Here is a 24,935-nt window from a genome sequence, read left to right on the forward strand (position 1 = left end):
CTGGGGGGGGGGGGCACTGAGATGTCTTCTCTGGGAGCAGCCATCGGGTGCTGGGGTTTCAGCAGTGCATTGGCAGCGATCTGGACGAACCTTGAAAGCTGGTGTCCGGCCCAGGGAGAGGAGCCTGGACCACAGGACTGACTATGGCCAGGAAGGCAAGCGAGGGAGCGGAGGATGATGCCTAGGCCACGTGCCCTCCAACAGCCCCATCGCCAGGGACCTGTGTGGGATGGGTGGGGCTGGTGACAGGGGCACGGTGGGAGCCCAGGGGACCCAGAGGGAGAGGCTCACTGGCTGCGCAGCCTCCTTCAAGGCTCTTTCCTGCTGGGAGTATCTGTCCACGCAGAGGCTGGGAAATGAGGGGGAGCAGGAGCCGGGCTGACATCAGGAGGATGTGGGGGTCCGTGCTGCAGAGGAGTGTGCGTGCTGACCGGGGTGCGCGTCTCTCCCGGATCCTGCCCACACACAGTGTGTCCTTGCTGTGGGATCGGATTTCTCATACTCTGAGTTGTTAAAGACCGTAGCAGTGTAATGAGATGATTTGGAAGTGGATCTCCATCTGCACTGGACTGTAATTGTTCAGGCAAAATCCATTTAGTCAATTTAAAGCTAGGGTAGAACCCAGGAGGAGTCCCCTACCACCTCAGGTGGCTACCCTGCCGGACAGCCAGGCTCTGCAGCCTTCCTCCCCTCCTCATCTGTGCAGTGCTCCTCACCGACTAAGGAGCAGGTCAGCGTCTCAGAGCCCAGTGAGTGATGCCAACCTAAGGCTCACGAGGTGGAAACAACCAGTGACGAGGGGCCGAAACTTTGACTGAGGATTGAACTCAGGGGCACTTGACCCCCGAGCCACATCCCCAGCCCTATTTTGTAGAGTCAGGGTCTCACTGAGTTGCTGAGTGCCTCACTTTTGCTGAGGCTGGCTTTGAACTCACGATCCTCCTGCCCCAGCCTCCTGAGCCTGTGTTGATGCTCTGACTTTGAAAGGCGCCCATTTAAAGTCTCAGTAAACCAGCAAGATGACAGCTTCTAACTGTGCATGTGATGTTTCCCAAGCTCTGCCTCCTGTTTGGTTGCCTCTTTTAAGTAGTAATTTTTTTCTTTTTTCTTTTTTGAGCAGTTTGAATTTATAAGATACATTGAGCAGAAAGTACAGTGTTCTCAAGACCCTTTGGCCCAGTGTCCGAGTGGTCAACCTCCTGCATTGGGGTGGTGTCACTCACGGTCGGTGGCCCCACAGAGGCTATATCATTGACCAAGGTTTGCATTTGCACGTGGGTGGGTCATTTTCTGAGCTGCACACAGTATAGGTTTGATAGATGCCAGTGACCACATACCCATCATAGAGCATCACTGCCCGAAGTCCCTCATGCTGCACCTGTGAGTCCTCCCTCCCGCTGCCCACATGCCTTCTGACCACGGGGATTTTTCACGGGCTCCTGGTTTGGCCTTTGGCAGACTGTCAAGAGGTTGGAATCAGAGGAGAGGCCTTCTCAGAGTGGCTCCTGTCCTTGGAGACCGGCTCGCAGCTCCTTCCTTTCTAGCATGACACGTGCCACTCATTCACCGGCTTCGCCCACTGAAGGGCTCCTCAGAACTCGGTCAGTTATGAAGAAAGCCGCCATGAACACCTGTGTGCACCCATTTACAGCCCATCTGGGGGACCCCAAGGAGCACCATTACTGGATCCAGGGGTCAGTGTGGCTAGAGGGTTCTGGGCACTGGTGTGTGAGTGTGAGAGCTGCTCAGTTTCAAAGCCCGGGCAGGGTGTGCGGGCCTGATGCTTGCTGGGAGGGCCCATAGATGGAGTGCATCTTTGGACCAAGTGATCATGAACTGCTGCCTCCGTGGGTAAGACCACCCAGGCCGACTCCCAGTAGCCGAGGTCTGCTGCAGGAGTTCTGTAGGAGTCAAAGTGCGGCCCACCATCTGTGGATCATGACTTCGACGCCTTGCCTCTGCTTGTCAGCAGCCAGCCCACTCCCGAAGGCCCTGTCCCTCCACACTCCCGGCCGTGCGTGAGGGCTCAGGCGGCCCCCGGCCTGGCCAGCGGGTTGTTTCGGCACTAGCCCTTCCCATACACAACCCTGGCACCACGCCTATCCATCCGCCTGCGCTCCCCGTGGCGCGTGGGACACATGCTTGTTTTCCACCCACGGAGTTTCCGTGGTGAGGGGTCTCTTCAGGTCATTGCCACTTTCTTTTTAACTGCATTGTTTTCTTACTGTTAAGAGTTCTTTGCATTTTTTGGATAATAGTTTTACCAGGTAAGAGTTTTGTGAGGGTTTTGTCTGTAGCTTGTCATTTCATCCTGCACAGAGAAGGGTTTCAATTTTAATGAAATTCGACTTCTGTTTCTCATTTCCCTTTCCTGCCCTGCCGTGGCGGTGAGGGCACAGTGTGGGGATGAGCAGGGGGAACCTGGCCTGGCCCTGGCCTCTGTGGGGGCCCGGGTTCCTCGTCATCTGGTGTCAGCCTGGGCTTCTCCTAGATGCTCTTCCTCCGGTCCAGGGAGTCCCTCCTGGTTCCAGCTTGCTGTTTTCACGTGAATGTGTTGGATTCTGACAGATGCTTCTTCTGCTCTGTGGATACCGCCATGTGCTCTGTCTTCCTGGGCTGTTGAGATGGCGCAGGAACTGGTTTCCGAATGTCGAACCAGCCTTGCACACCTGGGTGAGCCACTGGCTCAGGGTGTCGATCACTCTTACACCTTGCAGGGTGCGATGTGCTCAGACTTGGTGTGAAAAACCAGCCTCTACCTCACAGCAAAGCCTGTCCAAGGAAGGGACATGGCCTTTGTCCTTGGAAAGACCCACAGAGCACTCCTAGGCACATTCCCACCTGCTAAGTTGTTTATCTACACATGAGATCTGCTGCGCCAGGTGTCCCTGACTCAGTCAGGCTAGGTGGGGACCCATAGCAACCCCCTAGCAGCCACCAATCAGCATGAGACAGGGAAATACCTGGGATGCCAGATAACCCTCCCAGTAGTTTATGGTGGTTGATAACATGTTGGGAAACCATGTAGTTCAGCAGGAACACCCCTTTTGGCTTAAACCAATCGGTTCGAATGAATACCCCTTTTGTACTGACCAATCACCCTACCCAACTTGTTCCCGCCAGTGAATGTGCTAATCATGTTTTAGAGTTGTTATTTGATTTTCCCGCGGTGTGTGATGATTTGCTAAGAGATGCTATGATGTATGTGAGGTCCCTGCCTTCTCCAAAGAATGTATAAAACTGCTGCAAACCCTGGGCTCGGGGCCTCTCAGCGTCACCAGTTGCTGTGTGTGTGTGTGTGGAGGACCTAGCTAGCTCACAATAAACACCTCTTTGCTGTTTACATCGATCTTGGTCTCTGGTGGTCTTTTGGGGGTCCCGAATTCGAGCATAACAGGTGAGGAGACACGGCCTTGTGGCTTCCTGTCCTGCAGTGTGGCTGGCCTTGGCAGAAGGGGAGCAGGCCCCACAGATGAGCTGGGCAGTGCTCTCTGCTTCCAGGTTTTGAAGGGGACTACAGAGAAACGACAGGACATCCTTGTATCCTGAAGCTTTCTGCTTTGGAAGTTCGTCGGGTGTTGGATCGATTTCTTTAGTAGGTCTAGGCCTATTTAGATGCCTGTTTCTCCTCTTGTGAGTTTTGCTGGCCCTTTTCATGGTGGCAGTCTGACTGTGGGCCTCGGGTAGTGGTCAGTGATCCTGGAGCACCATCAAGGTTTTCTTCTCCAGTTCTGATATTGGTCATTTCTATCTCTCTCTGTCTCTGGGGATGGCGCCTGGGCGTGGTGCAGACCAGGAGAGCCCTCAGCTGGGGCCACCCAGCCCCAGGCTTGTGCTTGGCAGAGTGGGTGGCAACATCGAAGTGCCACCATGCCTTGTGAGAAAGCGGAGGTTCCCACACATTGTCTGTGGCTTTCACTCAGAAGGCTTGATCAATTCAAAGCTGTTTTGTGGTGACTTCCAATGAGTACCACATGAGTTTCTGAGCACTTTTACCGGCTTCCAGAAAATACTGTTAACCACGCGTGGCTGAGCAGTTCCAAATGACATTCAACTCAACCAGACTTCCCAGATGGACTGTGGAGTTAGAAACGTGAAGCATGCAAGCCGTGTTTGGTTTTTATATTCCCCAGCTGTAAGTGTGTTACAGAAAGAAATGCCGCCCGTGAGACTGGAGCACCATAGGTGTATTCTCAGGTTATTAGCTTTCTTGACTGAAATCGTTTGTGAATTGTGAAGGTGACCCTGGGAGTGGGGCTGAAGGACTGCCTGGGGTCTGTTTTCCCCAGGTCCTGGTGTACCAGAATTCACGGTCCAATGTCTCCATGCTCTCCACCTCCTCCCTCTCATCCCCCTGGAACTTCATCCAGGCCAGACCTGGGCAGGGGAGAAGCAGCGGAACCCGCGGAGCCCCGCCCCAACTCCCTGGGGCCAGGGAGGCTTGGGTGGGAGTGGCCTGCTGCAGCCCTGGGGCTGGAAGGGTTCTGGGGGAGGGAGCCTCCGGCAGTGACAGCCCACTAAGAGGCAGAGGGGGGCGGGCCTGGAGAAAGCAGTTTCCTCAGGGTGGTGAGACAGCTGGCAGCGGGCAGAAGGAAGGAAATCACGGTTCTGAGCCGCTGCAAGGCAGGGAGCCTGGCTAGCGAGGTCCCCCTGGAGGACATGGCTCACTCCTCACTGGGCGGCGCAGGGTGTCACCTGTCTCACTCAGCATCCACACTGGTGCTGTGAACTCGAGGGAGCATGAGCCTCTGTTAACTAAATCCTGCAGCATTTGTTAGTTTTGAATCCATTCTCATCTGTGCCCGTGTTTACTCCCACATTGAATGTAAGCCTTAAGAAGGTCCACTTCTAGTAAATAGAGAAATTGAGGGTATTCCAACAACGAAACATACAATGGAAGAAGGGTTTTTCTTCCTCCTTCATCAATCTCTTTGGTCAATATAATGTTTCTGAGTTTAAAATAACACGAAAATTTACTCCAATAAAAAGTGAACATTACTTTTCTCAAAAAATTTAATTGCAGAACTATTTACAGGAGATGAACATCAGCAATTCAGAAATCAAATGAAAGAGGCATTATCATAGCGGGATTTTGAAGCAAATGGTGAGCATGTGTTTCTTACAATTGGCTGAGAGTGAAAAAAGTCATGGGAAAAAAAACTAAAAAAAAAAAAATCCTTAAATGCCTCAAACCCATGACCAACATCTGATAAGAAGGAAGAAGGTGTCTTGGCGAGGAAGGGCATCCAGCATGTCCAGGGGGGGTGTCCTACATGCTGCTATAGAGAGTTTATCAAAAGAATCGTGAAAGCGTGAGAAGGAGTTCCATAAAAGAGGGTATCCAGAGGTGGGGGGACCTGGCACTCTGTCCCCAGGCTTGGTGGTCTCATCTGTAAATTTATTTATTTATATATAAACACATATATGTACAAGCCTTTGTTTTAAGCTCTGCCTAAACAGCTAGCCCTGTGCTAGCTTTCCTTGGACTTCCACGGGAGGTGTTGGCCCCTCCAGTCCACACTGGGTGTGCTAGCCTGCAGAGGGAGGGTGGGTGGCTGGCCCCACCCGAGGCCCTGCGACTGCTCAGAAATAAGAGATCAAAGTAGCCCAGTCTGACGACCTGTTGGGGAAACCTTTTTGAATTTAGCAAACCAGCTAGAGAGAGGAGTGAGGGAGACATTCACGCTGAGCCCTTTGAAAGTGATGTGACCCAGTCATTAAAATGGTGGGGGCCGGGCCATGGTGGTGAAGTAGGGGTGGTCAGAGAACGGGGAGCGGGGTAAGTCACACAGCCAGCCTCAGAGCTTCCGTGGCTGTGCCCACAGATGCCAGCTGGCTCGCGCCCCAAGGAGGCCACGGCTGCCGCCCGGGATCAGCCCCTGCAGCAGCCCCTGCAGCAGCCGGGCACACGGCTCCCGCTCAGCCCTCCTGGCAGGTTTGGCCGCCAGGTCTCGGGGCCGGGAGCAGCACCAGTGATGAAGAGCCACCCGAGTCTGTGGAGGGGGAGGTGGGCCTGCTACCTTGGCTCACGTGAATACAAAATCCGCTAAAAAGGAGTTTTACAGCTGTAACCAACATCTCCTTGCAACAAAGTCACCGGCCGAGTTCAGATCGAAACTAGACCTGATTTCTTTTAATGCTGGGTGAAAACCCCAGGCCTAGGCCTCTTTCCAAGTGGCAAGGAGGGAAAAGCTTATTTCTGAGCATCCACAGGCCATGCCACACCTCCGAGGTGCACCGAGAACAAGGATGAGAAGCTGGGTGGCCGAGTCCACTCCGTCTGCCGGCTCCACCTGCTCTCTTTCTGCTTCCAAGCAGGGTGTGCCTCTTCACCTGGAAGCCTGGTCCTCGTCATGCATGTCGCGAGGCAGCTGGGCTGTGTGGTGGTGAAGCGCTGCCCCGGGTGGGCTGGACACCAAAGCCAGCAGGAAAGCAGTCTGTCCTCCCCTCAGGCCACCACCTCCAGACCTCAGGAAGCCCCTCCCACCTCCTTCCACTGCCTCCTGTGGCCTGGTTGTCCCCTGGTTGTGCCCACCTTGACGTGTGCTGGCGCCTGACCCAGCGCTCTGGACCACATCGGGAGTGGTGCTGAGGGCGCATGACCCCAAGAACACCCTACCCTGCCCGGAGCTCAGGGGCTTCAGAGCCAGCGTGCCACCAACCCTCACGCTGTCTGCAGAGGAAAACACGGAGACTCAACCTGACCAGAGGCGGAGGGGAGGGCAGGAATAAAGCCAGGCAGCTTGACTGACTGCCTGCAGACTGCAAAACATTCTGCAGCCACCCTGAGCGAGGGGCATCTAGCCTGAAGTGTAAAAGGTGCCCTTCCCAGAGCACCTCATGGGCTGCCCACACCAGCTGCAGCTCTGCCCTGCAGGGCAGCGGGCGGGCCTTACAGTGAAGGCGCAGGGATCTGCTATGAGCCGTTCATTAGGACAGACCGTGCAGGGGTGCAAGATGCGGCAGATACCGTTGCTCCACCCTGTAGCTGAAGACACGTCTACCCAGACACTGGCCGCATTTCCGACTTCATAGGTTGGTGTGTGTCGATGTTATTTTCAAGGTTGGGAACCTATGCTTGACCCCAACCTCCCAGGAGTGGGGAATACGTGTTCAGACAAGAACAGGAGAACCCTGGGAAGTTCAAGGGAAGTGGGGTCTGAAAACCATAACACTAGACCAGGGAGGCGGTGGATCTTAAGCGACCTTATTACTATGCTAAATTTGCAGTTAAAAGAAAATACCAAGGCCAAAAAGCTTGTCAGAGGGCAGCTGGGAAATGAGCACACACAGGGGAGCAGACGTGGCCGTGGGCCGGGGAGAGTATATCTCTGTGCTCTGGGGGCTCACGCAGGGGCCAGGTGCCTCCCACTCCCACTGTTCCTGTCTCTCCCTCCAAAATGCAGGGACCAGGGTCGTCTCTGTCCTGTCACTGACTGAGGTCAGCCTGAGCGCGGCAGATGTGCGTGAGTTGGCTTCTGTCCCTCTGGCTAACCTGGGGCACTGTCAGGGCTCCGTCAGGCTTGAGCGCCATTCCCCAAGGAAAGTGACCCCCACCCCCAGGTCTCCTTCAGGTCCAGGAGGGCAGCTGGAGTCTGAGGGCACCACTGCGCACAGATTCTCTCCGGCTCCCTGCTCACCATCAAAGTTTGGCCCCAACCAGCCAGCTGCTCCTGCGGAGAGCACACTGGAGTCACTGCGGAGGACAGGGCCTCTGCAATAGCTGGGGCTTAGCAGTGGCCTTCCATCCTGGGCTGGGGCGGGAGCCTGGCAAGTCCCAGGCTGCAGAGAGGGCGACGTCCTGTAGCAGCATCTGAGAGCTGAAGTGGGGCCTGCAGAAGGCAGAGACCAAGACGGACCCGGGAGCCCAGACCCCAGGAGCACACCCAGCCGCGTGTGCTCCACAAGTGTCACCTACCCCAGACATGGCCACTTCACATGGGCCAGCCAGGAAAGACCCCTCTACTGTGAAGGCCACGGATCTTGTTTACATTTGTTTTAGTTTGAAAAAGAGGCCACCTGGCTGCGACTCACATTTTTCTGGTAGTATGCCTTCCTTTAATGTGTGAAATCTTCAGGATTGGGTTGGAGTTGGGAACGTGGACCACACGTGCGGCCAGGTGCATCACCCATGTTCTTGGGACGGTGATCTAAGGAAGACTGGTTGGCCACTGTGCTGACGACGCCCGGGCCACACGGGGACTCACGGGCACTTGCCCTCTGCTGGCTGGTCCTACTCCACCTGCGGAGTCTTACCTCTGGGAGTTTCTGGGAGTCCCCGAGGCTCAGCGCAGCGCCACCAGCCTTGGTGTGGGCTCCTCGCCCTGCCTCCCAGCGGCTGCTGCCCTCCAGGAGCGAGGCGTGTGGCCCCTGAGAGCGTGAGCTTCCTGGAACGTGGCCCGGGCTGTCCTCAGCAGTGCTCTCCGTCCACCTTCAGTCTTTCCTTAGTATTGTCTTAAACGCGGAGGGAAGACACCATGGGACCCCTACGCTGTGAGCCTTCTGTTCCGGGGACACCAGCAGTCTCACTTCTTCATGTGGACAACACACAAATACAGTTTCTCTTCTGGGTCCATGATGGAAAGTCACCTGCATGAGTCCTGCACTCACCAGGGACTGTGAGCAGGCGACCCCGGGTCAGGCCCAGCAGTAGGTGTGTGTGCCGGGGCCTCGTCTGTCTTTGGGGCCTCGTAGACCACACAGGGGCACGTTCTCCTCTTCCAGCCCCTGACCACTGTGGCAGCCCAACTGGCCCATGGGGGATGTTAGGCCAAGGCTTCTGGAGACTATCCAGTAGCAAGGAGTCGAGGGAACATGATATCAACCCAAGTCCAGGGCACACTTCACTCAGGCAGGAGTCATAGCAGCAGGGATCTCAGCCAGACCGTCACCCGCTAGTGCGAGGACCCACTTCTGTGTGTTTTGAGTGATAGAAGGCTGGTGGCCTCCAGGAGATGGTGGTGGGCGGGGCCTGCAGGTGGCATTCAGTGTCCTTCATCTGGAGTGCACATCGATTCTGCTTGTCTGTGGTTACTTCTAAATGGCACTTTCTCTGAGATGGCACATGGTTTTTAAAGTCTAAAAGGCTAATACTTACAAAGACACTTGCTTTTAACAGAGTTAGTGAATATAGGAAGAAGCATCATTATTGTACACTGTTCAGGATTTAGGTATTTATTTAGGTAGAAAACGCTTTGAACACTGGGGAAATAGGATTCAGTTATAGAAGAATATTTCAGGGATTTTTTTTTTTTTGCATTTTTCAAGGATATACATTCGTACTGATTTTTGCTTCCAAATATATTTTAAGGCTGTTTGGTAAAATATATACCAGATCTGAGGCTCACCTTACAGGGTTTTGTTCTTACAGGGAATTCTTAACTACTCAGCTTTAAAAAAGCAAAACTCTGCAGCTCAACATGCTTTGATATCAGCTGCGCCCAGGGAACCCCATGCGTAGTGGAATGTGGACTACCAGGAAGAGGAAAGTGCAGTCTTCCAGAAGCCCCGCCCGTGTGGCCGCCTCACGCAGCGACACCAGGGTCAGGCTCTAAAGTGCGAGTCAGGGGAAAACAAAGTGCTAGGGGGCCTCCACAGCGCTCCCTCTATGGCTGAGCACGGTGCCCCCCACAGCAGCGAGCAGGAGACCGGGCGCTCGGGTGGAGACGTCTTAGGTGGCCATCCTGCCTGCAGCCCGGAGGAGTGCGAGAGCTCTGAGGTCGGGGTCCAGTGGGGACTCTGATGGGTCTTCACTTACAGCGCCCGAGTGGATTCAGAAGGCCATTAGCGACAGCGGCCACCACTGTATCTGCATTTAGCTGCACACGGAGGCCCACTGACCAGAGTTGCTGCTACACTCTGGTGCCCATCAGAGTCCTGCCAGCTAATTCCATCTCTTAAATTCCACAGCGGGACATCACCACACATGACCCTTTCCCTCTTCATGTCTACCACAGGCAAGAAGTATACTGCATAGGACAAGAGAGTTCTGGAAGGATACAAGTGTCAACTACATTTCTTCTTTACCAGTTAAACTGCGATATACTTACCACCCACATTCATACCCCTATACTTTTCACAACATCACAACTGTCATTTTAAACAAGCAAACTTTGTTTTTGTTTTAAGGACACCCTGGAAAAGTCAACTGAGAGAGCAATCTGAGAATGATCTACACAGGTAAAAGAAATCACTTGTGGTGTCAGTGGTGACGTGAAGAGGGTGCTCTGAGTTTTGCGATACAAAGGAATAAAGATGCCATGACGTCTCCGGAAGCGGGCGCTTCTTCTTGCCTCCCTCGGGCCTTCTCTGAGCTCCGTCCCTGCCTGTACCTCACAGCCTCAGGGAGGGATGTTGGGCTTAGTTTTTAATGTGTAGGTGCTGAGCCGGGCGTTTCTAGAGTTCAGACTCGGAACCTCCTGGGCTTTGGAGAACACAGGGTGGGGAGCTTGGGGGTTGGAGGGACCCCTTCCCATCACCAAGGACCCACACGGGGAACCTATGCTTCTGCCCGTGGCAGCAGGACGGGGTGGCAGTGAGGGCGAGGTCAGCTGGGCTCGGGGGAGTGACCTGAGGTCGGCGAGGGAAATGGGTCTCTTTCCTGCGCTTGGTGTTGTAGCACCTTCCACGGGTGTCTACAGCCTCTCGTGAGTGGTGAGATACCCATTTGTAGTCATTGTTGTCCTTACCTAGTCATCACACGATTTATAAAAATATAAGTAACAAAGTGTAAGCTGGGTTCCGTCTCGAGAGGCGTGTCCTCTGAGGGCCAGAGGGAGCCAGGCCTCGCCAGGCCGAGCATCAGAGCTGGGAGCCAGCCCATCAGGTGCAAAGGTCATTCTTGCCAGAGCTCAGCAAACCGAGGACAGGGGAAGCGTTCACCGTGTCTGTGGTACCAAGGACACAACAGCAAGGGGGTACTCGGTGGAGGAATGAGACAACTACCCGGTCGGTCGGCAGAGACTGTACAAGCATTTTGTCCAGGGGAGCAGCCGAGGGGGCTGCCCCTCCTCAGAGCCGGGTCTGGGCCTCGGGGATGTAGATCTCGATGCTGTCGGCGCGCTCCGTGGCGGAGTTCTGTCGGAAGGAGGCTGCTCTCTTGGCCGCCAGGAGCCGCCTCCGGGCTTCCTGGCGTTGTCTGTCGGGCAGGTCCAGGGACTTTTCTCTCGTGATGGGGAATTTCCCTTTGGGGGGCTTCTTTGGTATTGGAGGGGGGACTTTTCTTTCCTCCTGAAAAGCATCAAAAGTCAAAGCTGAGGTCAGAACCGAGCACTGCTGTCCGGGCCCTGGGTCACCGGTCCTCTGGGGCCTGATTCACTTCCTCCTGAGTGTGCCCTGCTCCTGCCTCCTGGGTCCTGCCTCCTGGGTCTCCTTCCAGGAAGAGCACAGACAAGAGGGGCCCCAGCCCTCAGCTCCGCCTCACAGTCGCCCTGACGCTGGGGAGCACTGTGTCTTGCTCCTCTGGCCACGTCGGTGGACACGGGGAAAGGGTGGCACGGTTGTGCGCCTGACCCTCGGGGTGTGGTGGGAGAGAGCTGTTGTGCTGTCTGACTTGGTTCCTGTGTGTGCTACCTCATTAAGACCCTTCAGCTGTTTAAAACGTACCTCCTGCACCAGGACAGGACCCCACTCCTGAGCCCTCTTCTCTGGGCAGCCTCTGAATGGCCCCATGAGGAGCGCATTCCCTGTGTGGTCCCCCTTTCCAAGGCCTGCTATGGTGAGGAGGGGATCAGGAGGCCTTGCAGAGCCAGGCCTTGCAGAGCCGTTGCAAGAAGACTCAGAGGGGCAGGGCTTCTCTTTGGGGGGTACCTGCAGCTTACGTCTGCACAGGGGCGCTGTGTCCTCAGCAGGAGCTGGTTCTTACTGGGGAGCTGTTCTCTGAATACCCTGGAAAATGGGCTCATGCTAGCTCTCGATGATGACAGAGGAGTAAATACAAGAAAGGTTCTGTTTGGTCTCCATTAGAACAACCTCCCACCGGGGGCTCAGCCCTTGGTACCTCCTTTACCTCAGCCCCAGGCCACGGCTCACTGGACTTGCTTACCCCACTGAGGCTTCCGAGACCCATGCCACCCCTGACCCTCTGTAATCTGACAAGAGAGCTCTGGTCTGTTGTCCTTGGTGGCATCTATGTCTGGCATCTGGCCTGGAACCCCACTACCTGGCCCTGGCACCTTTGGGGGGATTTAGATGGCAGTGAGGACCCCAATGCATTTGCTCTAATTGTTCAGCTGACTGTCCTCATCTGTGTGTTCCACCCCTCCCCAAGGCGTGCTGCATTGGCTTTCTGGGTGGCTTTGTTTTAATTGACAACATCTATCTGGAAACAGCGACCTGAACCCTGCCTGAAGTGTGCCGGGACGTCTCTGTACGCGTCACCAGCTGATCGTCCCCGGGCTCTGCTGGAGCTGCTCCATCCTGAAGAAGTAGGCCCAGGTTCAAGTAACTTGAGTCACATCGCCAGCCCATCTGAAGGACTAAGGCTGACACAGCCATGGAGAATGCACCCTCCATCTGTCTGGTGAGGCCCAAGGTGCTGTCTTGCCTCCAACTAGACACACAGCCAAAGGCCTCACTGCAGAGGAGCCCACAGAGCCGGGCCTGCAGCCTCCCCTGCAGGGATCGTCACAGTACCACTGTCTAAGCAAGAAAAGCTTGGAGGGTTAATCCCTGGAAGGAGTGAGACTGCTGACTTGCACGGGATCCGGCCGGGGCCTTGGAGCCGTCCACGTGCCAGGAGGAGCACACTGTGACCTACATGCCTGAGCCACCAGTCCCACCCATGCACGCGTGTGCACATAGACCTACGGGACTGATTCCACCCTGTGCTGCTAACCTAGACCTGGCTCCACACGGTGGTGGGAGTGGACGCTTCTATACTGGACTAGATGCCAGGAAGCCACCCTACAGCCTGCAGGGACAGCGCAGCACACGAACCTTTCTCTCTGGCGACTCTGCCACCTTCCAGTCGTTGAGCTTCAGCTGCTGGAGCTCATCGAACTTCATGCTGACGTCCTCGATGGACAGCTGCAGCATGTCCCAGTAGCCGGCCAGGTCCTGGGAGGTGGGCCTCGGCATGGCACTGGGGTCCTGTGGACACATGGGGAGTTTAGAGCCTGAGACGTGCTGGGCTGCTCCTCCCCTGTGCAACTCAAGGACTCAGCTAGGCGAGGCCCAGCTCTGGGGGTGCAGGTGTTGAGGAGGCTCCCCGCCTTTGGTGGAAGCCCCCTTAGCACCTGGGTGGGGTGGAGGTCCAGACACAGGTAGCTGATCCCTTCCCTGTTACACTTGGAAAACGCTGGGGCAGAGGCAGAGAGGAAACCTTTCGAATCCTCTGCAGCTCACACACAACAGGGCCCAAGTTCTGGTCTCCAGTGGACTATCAGAAGGGACGATGGGCTGGCTCATCTGCTGGGCTAGAGGTGGAGATGGTAGGTGGGAGGAGGGTGGCTGGAGCCAGGTCTGCTGGTGTTTGTTCTGAAGGATCTTAGCTCAGATTCTGAGGATCCGTGACATCTTACAGATGAAACATGTTTGACTTACTCCTAAGTAGAGGGAGCACAGGTGAGGAAGGCTCCTGAAGGGACAGGGGGACTCACTGGCACAGTCCCTCATCTGGAAGGCCAGGCCTGGGTGGTCCTGGGCTGTGTCCCTCTGCCCAGTGCCCCGTGGTGTCTGCCCGGGAAGCAGAGCAACTGTTCTGCATGGGCTCACCTGGTTTGGTGGGAGGCCAGCTCAGACTGGCGCCTTAAGCAACCAGACATTCATCTGAATTTGCTTAAAGGGTGCAGTTTTCAGCTTGCTCTCGGTAGTCTGCACTGATCACGACATACTCAGTTTGCAGTTCCTCTAAACTGGCTTGACGTCGTGTCAAAATGACCGTTTGAAGCACCATCCCTCCTGTCATGTGCAAGCAGATGGCAGCCTGTGCTACCAGCGAGGGGCAGAGGGTCAGAAGAGCTGCCCACTTCCCCTGGGATTTTCCCACCCAAGCAAGATCCAGAGCTGCTTTCTGCTGTGTGAGTGTTCTTCCTTTGAACCACTAGAGGGCGGCCACGGACCATGCCCCCTGCGCCTCTGTTCCTTACTGCGTGGCAGGCAGCTCAGCCTCCAGTCATCTACGCAGCCTCGCTGGAGGTGTGCCTGCTTTGTGGGGCCCCTCCTAAGGGTCTGGGAGGGTCCTGGCGTTCTCTGGGGTCCTGACTTCGGCGACCTGCCCAAAGCTGCCTGCCACGAGCACTGCTCCTGTAACCTGGGCCATGTGCTCCGATGGCACCTGCTTCTGCTCTCAGCGGGTCTCTCCTGCCGGGCCTCAAGAGGGCTCAGAGCTCTTTTGTGCTAATCCTGGATAGAAGCCCAAAGAGAAGGAGGGACTCAACCCGACATTTCTAATCTCAAAAGGCAGCAAAGATATTAGGGCGAATGGCTTTAAGGCTGGCATAAGCTGCTCTGAGGGAGAGGACTGTGCCCTCGACAGGCTGAGGGGACGCTGACCTACACGGGGTGGGTGAACCACGTGCTCCTGGGGGCTCTTGGGGCCTCCCCAACTCTGCGCAGCACACAAAGTTCCTGGGTGGCTTAGCCACTGCCTTTAAAGATAGTGGGGGGTGGGGGGGCACAGGGCAGGGGTGATGGACACACCTGGAGGCCAGCGTTTACCCAGCAGCCTGTATCTTTGAGGACTCTAAACCTCCCACTCTGCTTTTTAAGTGTCCACTAAACTTAATGCCACAGGTGACATGTTGGGAACTCGACATCTTATGATGAACTTTAATGGGCAACTCGGAGAACGTCGAGAAAACACACTGAAGGGTCCTGATTAAAAGATGGGGTGGGCAGCTTGGAGGTGCCCTGCCTCTGACTGGTGGGAATGTCCTACTCAGTGTCTCCAGGTGAGCCGGCAATCAAGACCCCGCAAGAGGAACACCGTGCCCTGCCAGGACCAGCTCACCTCCTGGAAGTCAGTGGGCAGAGCGCAAAGCTGCCTAGGAAGTCAGGGACACTATTCAGTTGGTTACCATACAATAGGTGAACACTTCATTTAGTTAGAAAAGTATGTAGGTGTGTGTGCAAACAGGAAGAGTCTGTGAATATATGAGCATCTATGGATTAGCGTGCGTGGGTACATTGATAGCTGGGCACACTGGTAGCTCTGGAGAAGCGTGCACAGATGTGTATGTGTGTATGGAGCAGGTATCCATCTGTGCGTGTGCACTGTGTCACACACGTGTGGCTTTTCCTTCCCTTGGTTGCCAAGAGAACCGGGTTTGGTGCTGCTGCAGGCACACATCTAGTTCCTGCAGACTGCTAGTGACTGCACAAGTGGGGGCTGACTTGTTCCTGCCACCTCGTCCTGATCTCTTCCAACACGGTGGGGCAGGCCTCTCCACTCCAGCCTCAGATTCGTCCTCCTTACTGAGGCCTTGGCCACAGAGGAATTCACCTCTCCTCTCCTCCTCTAAGGGCTTCTGGGAGACACCCCAGGGGCAGAGGCACAGCCTCACACATACTCCCAAGACTCCAGCTTCCTGTCACATGCCCCTCAGGCCTCGACCCTGGCTGCCTGCTGACACCAGGGCAGAGGGGTGAGCCCTCGGGCTGAGTGTGTGAGCACCAGGAAGGGGTGTGAGTCCCTAGGAAGGAGTGTGAGTCCCCAGAGATGGGATGTGAGTCCTCAAAGAAGGAGTGTGAGTCCCAGAAATGGAGCCTGTGTCCCAGGGATGGAGTGTAACTCCCCAGGGATAGGGTGTGAGTCCCAGGGATAGGGTGTAAGTCTCTAGGGAGAGGGTGTGAGTCCCAGGGATAGGGTGTGAGTCTCCAGGGATAGGGTATGAGTCCCAGGGATAGGGTGTGAGTCCCCAGGGATGGAGTGTGAGTCCCAGGGATAGGGTATGAGTCCCAAGGATAGGGTGTGAGTCCCCAGGGATGGAGTGTGAGTCCCAGGGATAGGATGTGAGTCCCCAGGGATGGAGTGTGAGTCCCAGGGATAGGGTATGAGTCCCAAGGATAGGGTGTGAGTCCCCAGGGATGGAGTGTGAGTCCCAGGGATAGGATGTGAGTCCCAGGGATGGGGTGTGTGTCCCAGGGATGGGGTATGAGTTCCCAGGGATGGGATGTGAGTTCCCAGGGATAGGGTGTGAATCTCCAGGGATGGGGTGTGAGTCCCAGGGATAGGGTGTGTGTCCCAGGGATAGGGTGTGTGTCCCAGGGATAGGGTGTGAGTTCCCAGGGATGGGGTGTGAGTTCCCAGGGATGGGGTGTGAGTCCCAGGGATGGGGTGTGAGTCCCAGGGATAGGGTGTGAGTCCCAGGGATAGGGTGTGAGTCCCAGGGATGGAATGTGAGTCCCAGGGATGAGGTATGAGTCCCAGGGATGGAATGTGAGTCCCAGGAATGAGGTGTGAGTCCCAGGGATGGAATGTGAGTCCCAGGGAAGAGATGTGAGTCCCAGGAATGGAGTGTGAGTCCCAGGGATGGAGTGTGAGTCCCAGTGATGAGGTGTGAGTCCCAGGGATGAGGTGTGAGTCCCAGGGATGGAATGTGAGTCCCAGGGATGGGGTGTGAGTCCCAGGGATGGAGTGTGAGTCCCAGGGATGGGGTGTGAGTCCCAGGGATGGGGTGTGAGTCCCAGGGATGGAGTGTGAGTCCCAGGGATGGGGTGTGAGTCCCAGGGATGGGGTGTGAGTCCCAGGGATGGAGTGTGAGTCCCAGGGATGGGGTGTGAGTCCCAGGGATGGGGTGTGAGTCCCAGGGATGGAGTGTGAGTCCCAGGGATGGGGTGTGAGTCCCAGGGATGGGGTGTGAGTCCCAGGGATGGAGTGTGAGTCCCAGGGATGGGGTGTGAGTCCCAGGGATGGGGTGTGAGTCCCAGGGATGGAGTGTGAGTCCCAGGGATGGGGTGTGAGTCCCAGGGATGGGGTGTGAGTCCCAGGGATGGAGTGTGAGTCCCAGGGATGGGGTGTGAGTCCCAGGGATGGGGTGTGAGTCCCAGGGATGGAGTGTGAGTCCCAGGGATGGGGTGTGAGTCCCAGGGATGGGGTGTGAGTCCCAGGGATGGAGTGTGAGTCCCAGGGATGGGGTGTGAGTCCCAGGGATGGAGTGTGAGTCCCAGGGATGGGGTGTGAGTCCCAGGGATGGAGTGTGAGTCCCAGGGATGGGGTGTGAGTCCCAGGGATGGAGTGTGAGTCCCAGGGATGGGGTGTGAGTCCCAGGGATGGAGTGTGAGTCCCAGGGATGGGGTGTGAGTCCCAGGGATGGAGTGTGAGTCCCAGGGATGGGGTGTGAGTCCCAGGGATGGAGTGTGAGTCCCAGGGATGGGGTGTGAGTCCCAGGGATGGAGTGTGAGTCCCAGGGATGGGGTGTGAGTCCCAGGGATGGAGTGTGAGTCCCAGGGATGGGGTGTGAGTCCCAGGGATGGAGTGTGAGTCCCAGGGATGGGGTGTGAGTCCCAGGGATGGAGTGTGAGTCCCAGGGATGGGGTGTGAGTCCCAGGGATGGAGTGTGAGTCCCAGGGATGGGGTGTGAGTCCCAGGGATGGAATGTGAGTCCCAGGGATGGAATGTGAGTCCCCTGGAATGGAGTGTGAGTCCCAGGGATGGAGCGAGTCCCAGTGATGAGGTGTGAGTCCCCAGGGATGAGGTATGAGTCCCAGGGATGGAGTGTGAGTCCCAGGGATGGAATGTGAGTCCCAGGGATGGAATGTGAGTCCCCAGGGATGAGGTGTGAGTCCCAGGGGTGGAATGTGAGTCCCAGGGATGGAATGTGAGTCCCCAGGGATGGGGTGTGAGTCCCAGGGATGGAGTGTGAGTCCCAGGGATGAGGTGTGTGTCTCAGGGATGGGGTGTGAGTCCCAGGGATGGGGTGTGAGTCCCCAGGGATAGGGTTGTGTCCCAGGAGTGGAGTGTAGGTCACCAGGGCCAGCCAGCCCCCTCTTCATGAACTCACCCAGTGTCCCCCTGCACACAGATGCTTTAGCAGATGAGGAGACCATGAGTGTGTGTAGATGGACATGCGTCAGCTGTTAGGTGGACGGGCCACCTGAGGTCCACTCACCATGTTCTGCTGGCAGAGCCAATAGAACTGCTGGAACTTCTGCGACATGAGCAGCTGGGCACTCCCCACGGCACTCCTGATCTTCCCGAGAGCTGTGAGAGACAGGGCAGGTCAGGCCGGTCAGCCAGGGCACAGCCCTCGCGCCTGCCTGTGGGAGCTCCTGCCCCTGAGGAGACAGACTGACGGCCGGCTCCCTTCCAGCATAAGAGAAAGCTGGAGGACAGGCAGGGGCCAGCTCTGGAGCCTCTGCTCCTGGGCACTGGGGAAACGGAGTTCAGTAAGGGGGGCTGCCTGTGGGGACCCTGCTGTGGGCAGGAGAGTATTCTAGTGCAGGTGCTGAGGTGAGCCGGAGAAGAGCGCGGGGCAGAACGCACTGTCAGCACTTCCTAGGTCATCTGGGCTCCAGGAGGTCCTGTGACCTCGAGGAGATGCCACTCCCTGGGCTTTGAGAAAAGTGCATTGAGACCTGTCATCTCGCTGGCCTTGGTGCCCCGTTGGTCTTCTCTTTTGCCTGTCCTCTGATTCTCTGCCCAGCATGATGACGACCCTGCACCAAGTACCTGGAGAGGCTGTGGGAGAGGCATGTGGAGACAGCAGCAGAGCAAGGCGGCTGGGGGTGGCGTCTGCAAGGGGAGGGCCTATTGTTCTTCCTTGGCACACTGGTATAGAACCGAGCTAGCCCTGGCGGCCTGACCTGGCTGGCGCCCAGCGGGGGCCATCGCTGCTCTTGAGAGGCTCAGCTTCTGGTTTGTATTCGGTAACCCGAGTAATTGGCGAAGGTTTAAGGGGCTTGCTGTAGTCAAGTTGTCCTGCCGAGTGTAGAAGCAGGGCATAGGGCACTTGTTTGACTGACCCTGCTTCTTCAGCCTGTAATTAAACAGTCAGTTGGGTTGATAAAATTCGAAGCATGACTTCCTCGTGTTCACATTTCTCTTACAGTGGAATTCTGCTGGAGCACTGATAGAAAGCACTTCAATTTATAGTCTTTAGCACAATGTGAATAGACAGCGATGTCTTGGCACTGATTTAATGTAGTGGAGAGGTGTTATAGAGGTATTAACTGGATGTGGCCAGGGGAGAGCAGGAGTGCTAGACAGAGCGGCTGACGGCCTGATCACTTGCGGCAGAACGCCACGGCTCGGGGTTCGGGAAGGACTCTGTTACCCATAGTGTAGACGGCTTCCTACTGCGGCAGGGAGTTTGAAGTGAAAATCCAACTTTTCCTTTTCCCCTGTCCTTCCCTAATTTTGCCACCAAGTAGCCATGGTTCCTCTCTGGAGCTGTGGGTAAGGACAAGTGCTCCCCGGAATAGAGATTTACAGAGACAGAGACAGCCCTGCCTTGGATTACGGAGACTTGATTGACGTACTGGCTCTTTTAGTTGATTTTTCTTCCAGTTGTGTTACTTTGCTATGAAGCACCAGGACAATATTTATACTGCTCTCATGTTCCAAAGTTTGAAGTGGACTTTTATAGGATCTGCAGAGTTTGAAGTGGCCATTTGTGTTCACAAACTCTCTGCTCCCAGAAGCCCCTGCCCCTCAGGCCTCCTCATCTCCTGGTTTCCGGGCTTCTTCCCAGGGCTGCTTGGTCGTGGGGTGTCAGGGGGCATCTTCAGAGCTTGCTGTGTCACGGGATGGGCTTCGACAGCTGGATCCACAAGGTAGACGCAGGCTGCGCTCCGTGCCCCCTGGGAATCTGGAAGCACACTGTGCGCTTGGCCATCTTGGCTGTGCGCGTGGCCATGTGTTCTGCTGGGGAGGACTGTCTGTGTGGGCCTGGAGCTGAGACGGCCTGGCTCCTCTTCAGTGCACCTGGCTAACCCTGCATTGAGTGCGTGCTTCCTCCCCTCTCAGGTCTGCCCTGTGTGCATGTCCACTACAGCTGGGCACTCCCTTCCAGAGACGGCTGCGCTTCACCATGTAAGATGGCCTGGAGACCCAGTGCCCTGTGTCTGACCCCCTCTGGTGTTGGGGTGGCTTGAGTTCCCGAGGCACTTGGTAGTCTCAGGAGCCTTGGGTAATGAGTGCCAGGGTCCTCTCAGCTCGTTCTTGGCTCTCGACATTCGGCTGGGCGGACATGTCGGGTATTAGCCCTTGCGGGAGCTGCTCAGGACGGGAGGCTCGGCAACACTGTTCAGAGGGCTGCGCTGCACCCTCCTGTGGACCCCTGCCAGTGGTGGATCCCAGCGCATGGGGCGAATGTGGACCTGGTGGCAACCCACCAGAGGGCACCTGGTCTCCACGTTCCCGTCTCCTCAGTACTTCTTGCCCTGGGTACTGACAACGAGGCCTGAGTCTAGGACTTGATGTAAACCCGTTTGCATTTGGTGTTTTATTAGGCACAGAGGATTAGACAAATCTAGATTCCTTCAATCAGTTCAGTGAACTGTGATCATAAAATTACAGTTGGGTGAGAATTATATCATGCAATGGAAATTTCAATATTTAGTGCTCAGACTTTTGGTTTAATAAGCCATTTAATTTAATCTTTATTTTTAAAAGTGCTGAGACCAATGACTCTATCTATTGCTAAAATTGGGACTAGAATTGGAGGTTGTCTTACCTTCTAAAAATTATTAGGGAGATATCTGAACTTGATTAATATTGTGCCAGCCTCATGTGCTAAGTATGCCGATGAGAGATGTGATGCGCTCCTGTCACCTCTGCCGGCCTGAAGTGGAAGACTGCAGACATGGAGGAGGTCCCAGAGTACCCAATCTCCCAGGCTCACAGCAGTGCAGTCATACTCCGCAGTTGGATAGCAGTGGCACAGAACCACAGAATCGAGGTCACTTACCTGACATCTGTAGAATGAGGTTGCACAGACACTGCAGCCCCATGCCCAAGGACAAGGGGTGACTCCTTGGGATCTGGGAAGATGTGGTTCCACCAGGTGTGACGAGTGTGTCTGTCTTGCTGGCCTGGACTGCTCCTGACCAGCAGGGTGCTGTGTGCCAGGCCACTGGAGTGACCCTGCACCCCCCACTATCAGTGCCTTTCAGGGGCCAATGTCGCCCATCACAGAGGCCTGTCCAGTCCTTTGGGACTCCCTGGTCCAGGCGAATGGAGCCACATGGACTCTGAGGAGGCACCTAGCCAGCCTCTCTGTCGGTTGGTGGTGAAGGGCGATATTTGAAGAGCAGGTGACAGGTCCCAGCCCCAGGTCTGTGCCTCTGCCTGTCCCTGAATCTCTCTTTCTGTCCTGCCTTGCCCTGCTTGACCAGAACTTGCTGTCCTTCAGAGCCCTTCACAGAGCCACCTGCTCCAGGAAACCACGTGGACATTTCCCCCACCTAAGAACACCTCAGATCTCTGAGGCTTAGGCACCGGGTCTGCACTTCCTGATGACGCTGGTATCTTGCACTCCTGCGAACAGTTTCTCCTGGTCTCCTTTCTCCCGGGTTGAGGTTCTGGGCGGGGCCTTCCTCCAGGTCAGGTTCTGTGCTGCGTCCTGCTGGCTGCAGAGTGGCTGCCCACAAGGAGTCTTCCTTCAACACTTGTTGGGCGTGCACCTCCCCGAGAGCCCAGAAGACGTTAACCAGTTAAAACCCGCCTGGGGAAACAAGCGCAGGCAGGGGCTCAGTCAGAGCCCATCAGGCACCCGGTGAGCACCCGGGGAGCTTGCACACTTCTTCCGGGGATGGTGGCTCCACTGCTGACCTGGGTCCGGTGGAGACCAAGCCGGCCCAGCAGATGGAGCGGTCCTGGCATCACCCAGAGCCCCTCTTGCCGCCCCGTGCTGCAGTACTGAGGAAGCCTCCTGCAGTCCTTGGTCCTTACTGCGAGAAAGAAGTGGTGTCCGACTTTCGCCTCCACATTTCCCATGGCCCAGGCTGAGGGACCCAAGTCTGTGGGACTTTCTGGAGCAGATGGGTGGATCACAGGAAGCTGTGGTTAGGGAGGGGGTCCTTGTCTTCTGAAGAAGAAGAGGAAGGTGCACCGAGAACCCTGGGAGGGAGGAGGCGTCACAGGGGGAGAGGGGAGGGGGAGGGGAGTCTCGGCAACGGAGCATTTTGACTCAGTAGCTTTGAGGGCCAAGCAGCATGGCCCTGAGCCAGATGGCACCACTCAAGACTGAGCTCCGGCTCCAAGAAGAGTGGTGCATTTGGGGCATGGCTTCAAGTGCCTGCCTTGCCGTGTTGGCAGTGACATCTGTCCGCCTCAGGGGCAGGAGCACCTGAGCGCCTGGGTGAGCACTCGCTCACACCTGGTGTGCAGCAGTCTTCAGTAAGTTCTGCTGTAGTGGTGTCCTTTTTATAAAAGGATCTTTTAAAACAACCGTAATCCCTGGCAAGGGATCAAAATTAGAGGATTCAGGAGGTGTGGGGAAGAATGGCCCAGCCAGTGCCTCTCTGTTGTCTTACGGATATAGCCATGGCCAGGTTCAAAGCCTGGTATTTGCACATTCAAAGCCAGAGCAGAATGTATTGAACATTTCCCGAAAGGCGTAAGTTCCAATGATGTCAGAATAAAGCTTCATTGACATTTATGGGGCTATGGATGGGGCGGAGGCCTGGCGACCACTGTCTCCTTCTGAATCGGCCAGCCCACTCTCCTCCCCCTCCTACCTCCTCTTGCTCCCAGCCACTCTCCGACCCTGCGGGTGGGGGGTGGGATGGTGTCTTTGACGGAGGCGAGGTGGGTGGGGCATGAGTTGAGAGTCAGGTGCTGTCTCTTTCCAAGGAAGCAGAGGCCTGGGTGAGCACAGGGTACTGGGGACAGGTCTGCACTGGAGACCCGTGGCTGGGGACATCAGAGTTCCAGCAACCCAATGGCAAGAGCCCCTCCTTGGAGCTGAGAGTTGACCCTTGGCCCCCCACTGCTTCCTTCGATGCACAATGCCAAGGCCGGCTTTTATCAACGGGGTCCAGTCACAGCACTCTCCAAGTTCAACAGAATCGGTAAGCAGCAGGGAGAGAACCATCCTTCAAGACAAGCACCGGCACCGACCATCTCAGGTTCAAGCTTCCAGCCAAACAGAACAGCCCTGGCACACGCATGCGCACGTGCACACACACACACACACACACACACACAGCCCCATGAGAGCCTCGCGGCCCCTGCTGGGCCACTGCTTTCCCTGCCCTCCCCTTTCTGCTACTCGGCCAGCCGGGCACTTACTGTCCTCGCTGAGGTCGTTCTCCTCCGCTTCCCCCTCCATCTCCTTGCACCAGCCTTCCATCCTCTTTGTCTCCGTGTGCAGCAGTTTCAAAAACCAGGAGCCGTCCCTGCGGCACGGGGACACCCTTCCAGTGTCCGTGGCCTCCAGGGAGGGCTCCAGCCACGGGTCAGGTGGGGGCAGGCTGGAGGTGTCCACCTGGGTCCTGTAGTCCTCCCTGTAGCTGAAGAGGCCCTGTGTCCGCACAGTCCGCACCGCCCCGTACTGCGTCGGGGTGCTGGGCTCCGAGTGCCGCTGGAAGGACGAGCCGAACTGGAGGCCCTTGTCCTCCATGGTGATGTGTCCCGGGAAGCCCTCCAGCTCCAAGTCGGCCTGGACAGCAGCCGTGACGCTGTTAGAGCGCTTGAAGCGCCCGTGCCTGGAGGGGAGAAGGGGACAGATGGCAGCCTTCCCCGAGACAGCAGAGGACACACCCAGCCCAGCAGGGCCCCGGGGCACCATGGTGCCCGACTGTCCAACGTACTTCTGTCTCACTTCTGCAGAGCCCCGAGAGCTGCAGGTGGCCGGCTCTAGCACCCCTCACCCCACCACGCCCAAGGAGTGCCCATGGAGATTTAAGGGTGTTGGGTGATAGAATGAGGGTCACACGTTCCATATCTGCCCTTGCTCCAGAAATAGGCCTGAGCCTGCTGGCTTCCACCTGCACCTCCATGCAGGAGGAGGCCCCAGGGCCTCCTGTGTGCCTCATTCTGCAGCATGCCTGGTGTCCATGACTTCCAGATCCCACTGCACGGCTTGAGTGGCCCCTCTGTTGGGACACCTGGATCTTGTCCCCATCAGCTCTCACATGCAAGATCACAAACCTAAGCCTTACTGACAGGTGTTTCAGGAGCACGTTCATTGCATCTCTGTGACACGGATCTCTACCTGGCCAGTTGTAGAAATGATTGGAAGGAGCCAGCGCATAATGAGAGACTAGATATGGCTGGGTGAGAACTATGTGTGTGTGTGAGTGTCTCTGTGTGGAGTGTGTGGTGTGCGTGGCAGGTGTGGTGCGTGTGTATGTCTCTTCAGTGAGTATGGGATGTGAGATGTGTGTCTCTAGTATGTGTGGTGTGTGTGCTTATCTCTGTGGTGTGTGCATGTGACTCTGTGCTTTGTAAGTGTGTGTGTGTGTTATGTGACCATGTGGCTGTGTGCCTGTGACCCTGGTGACTACAGCTACGGGACTAGGGCTAGTGAAGGTGCCACTTAATTCATTGCCTGAGGCACAGGGAACAGGGAATGTTTGCAGATGCTCTTTGAGGTCTACCTAGAAACTGGGAGGTGCTAGCCTTGGTTCTGAAATTCCTGACCCAGGACCTACTAGGTGGAGGGCCACAGCACAGCACCCTGCCCACGAGCCCTGAAGTGTGAGATCTGGCTCTATCAACCTGTTCCTGTAGCTGACACAGCCCAGCACTGTTCCCACAGGCCCTGAAGTGTGAGTGTGGCTCTATCAACCTGTTCCTGTAGGTGACACAGCCCAGCACTGTGCCCACAGGCCCTGAAGTGTGAGTGTGAGCTCTATCAACCTGTTCCCTTTGCTGACAGCGTTCACTCTTCTAGACATGTGCTAACACGGATGCTGGTTGCACAATGGCAGTAACTTCTTGGTGACAGACCACACAGCCTTCTTGGGTCTTCAGTGCCCGATGTCACTCCGTGTGAAGAGGTGAGAAGCAGGTGCTGTACCCTCAGCCCCTTCTCTTCCTTCTAAGGGAC

At 56.2% G+C, this 24,935-nt stretch overlaps 1 protein-coding gene across 1 annotated transcript in view; it reads right to left on the bottom strand.

Moving 5' to 3' along the window:
- Positions 1-9,145: 9,145 nt before the first annotated feature.
- Dlgap2 (DLG associated protein 2) overlaps positions 9,146-24,935 on the bottom strand; it is a 476,272-nt gene continuing 460,482 nt past the window's right edge. The window contains exons 13-16 of the mRNA XM_048792849.1: positions 23,174-23,589; positions 18,051-18,142; positions 12,937-13,089; positions 9,146-11,229 (exon numbers count right to left, since the gene is read on the bottom strand). Of these exons, the coding sequence (XP_048648806.1) occupies positions 11,011-11,229; positions 12,937-13,089; positions 18,051-18,142; positions 23,174-23,589 (880 nt within the window). The 3' untranslated portion in view covers positions 9,146-11,010. The remainder of the gene's footprint in view (positions 11,230-12,936; positions 13,090-18,050; positions 18,143-23,173; positions 23,590-24,935) is intronic.

Source organism: Marmota marmota, unplaced genomic scaffold (genome assembly GCF_001458135.2).
Source record: "Marmota marmota marmota unplaced genomic scaffold, marMar, whole genome shotgun sequence".
NCBI classification, from domain to species: Eukaryota; Metazoa; Chordata; class Mammalia; order Rodentia; family Sciuridae; genus Marmota; species Marmota marmota.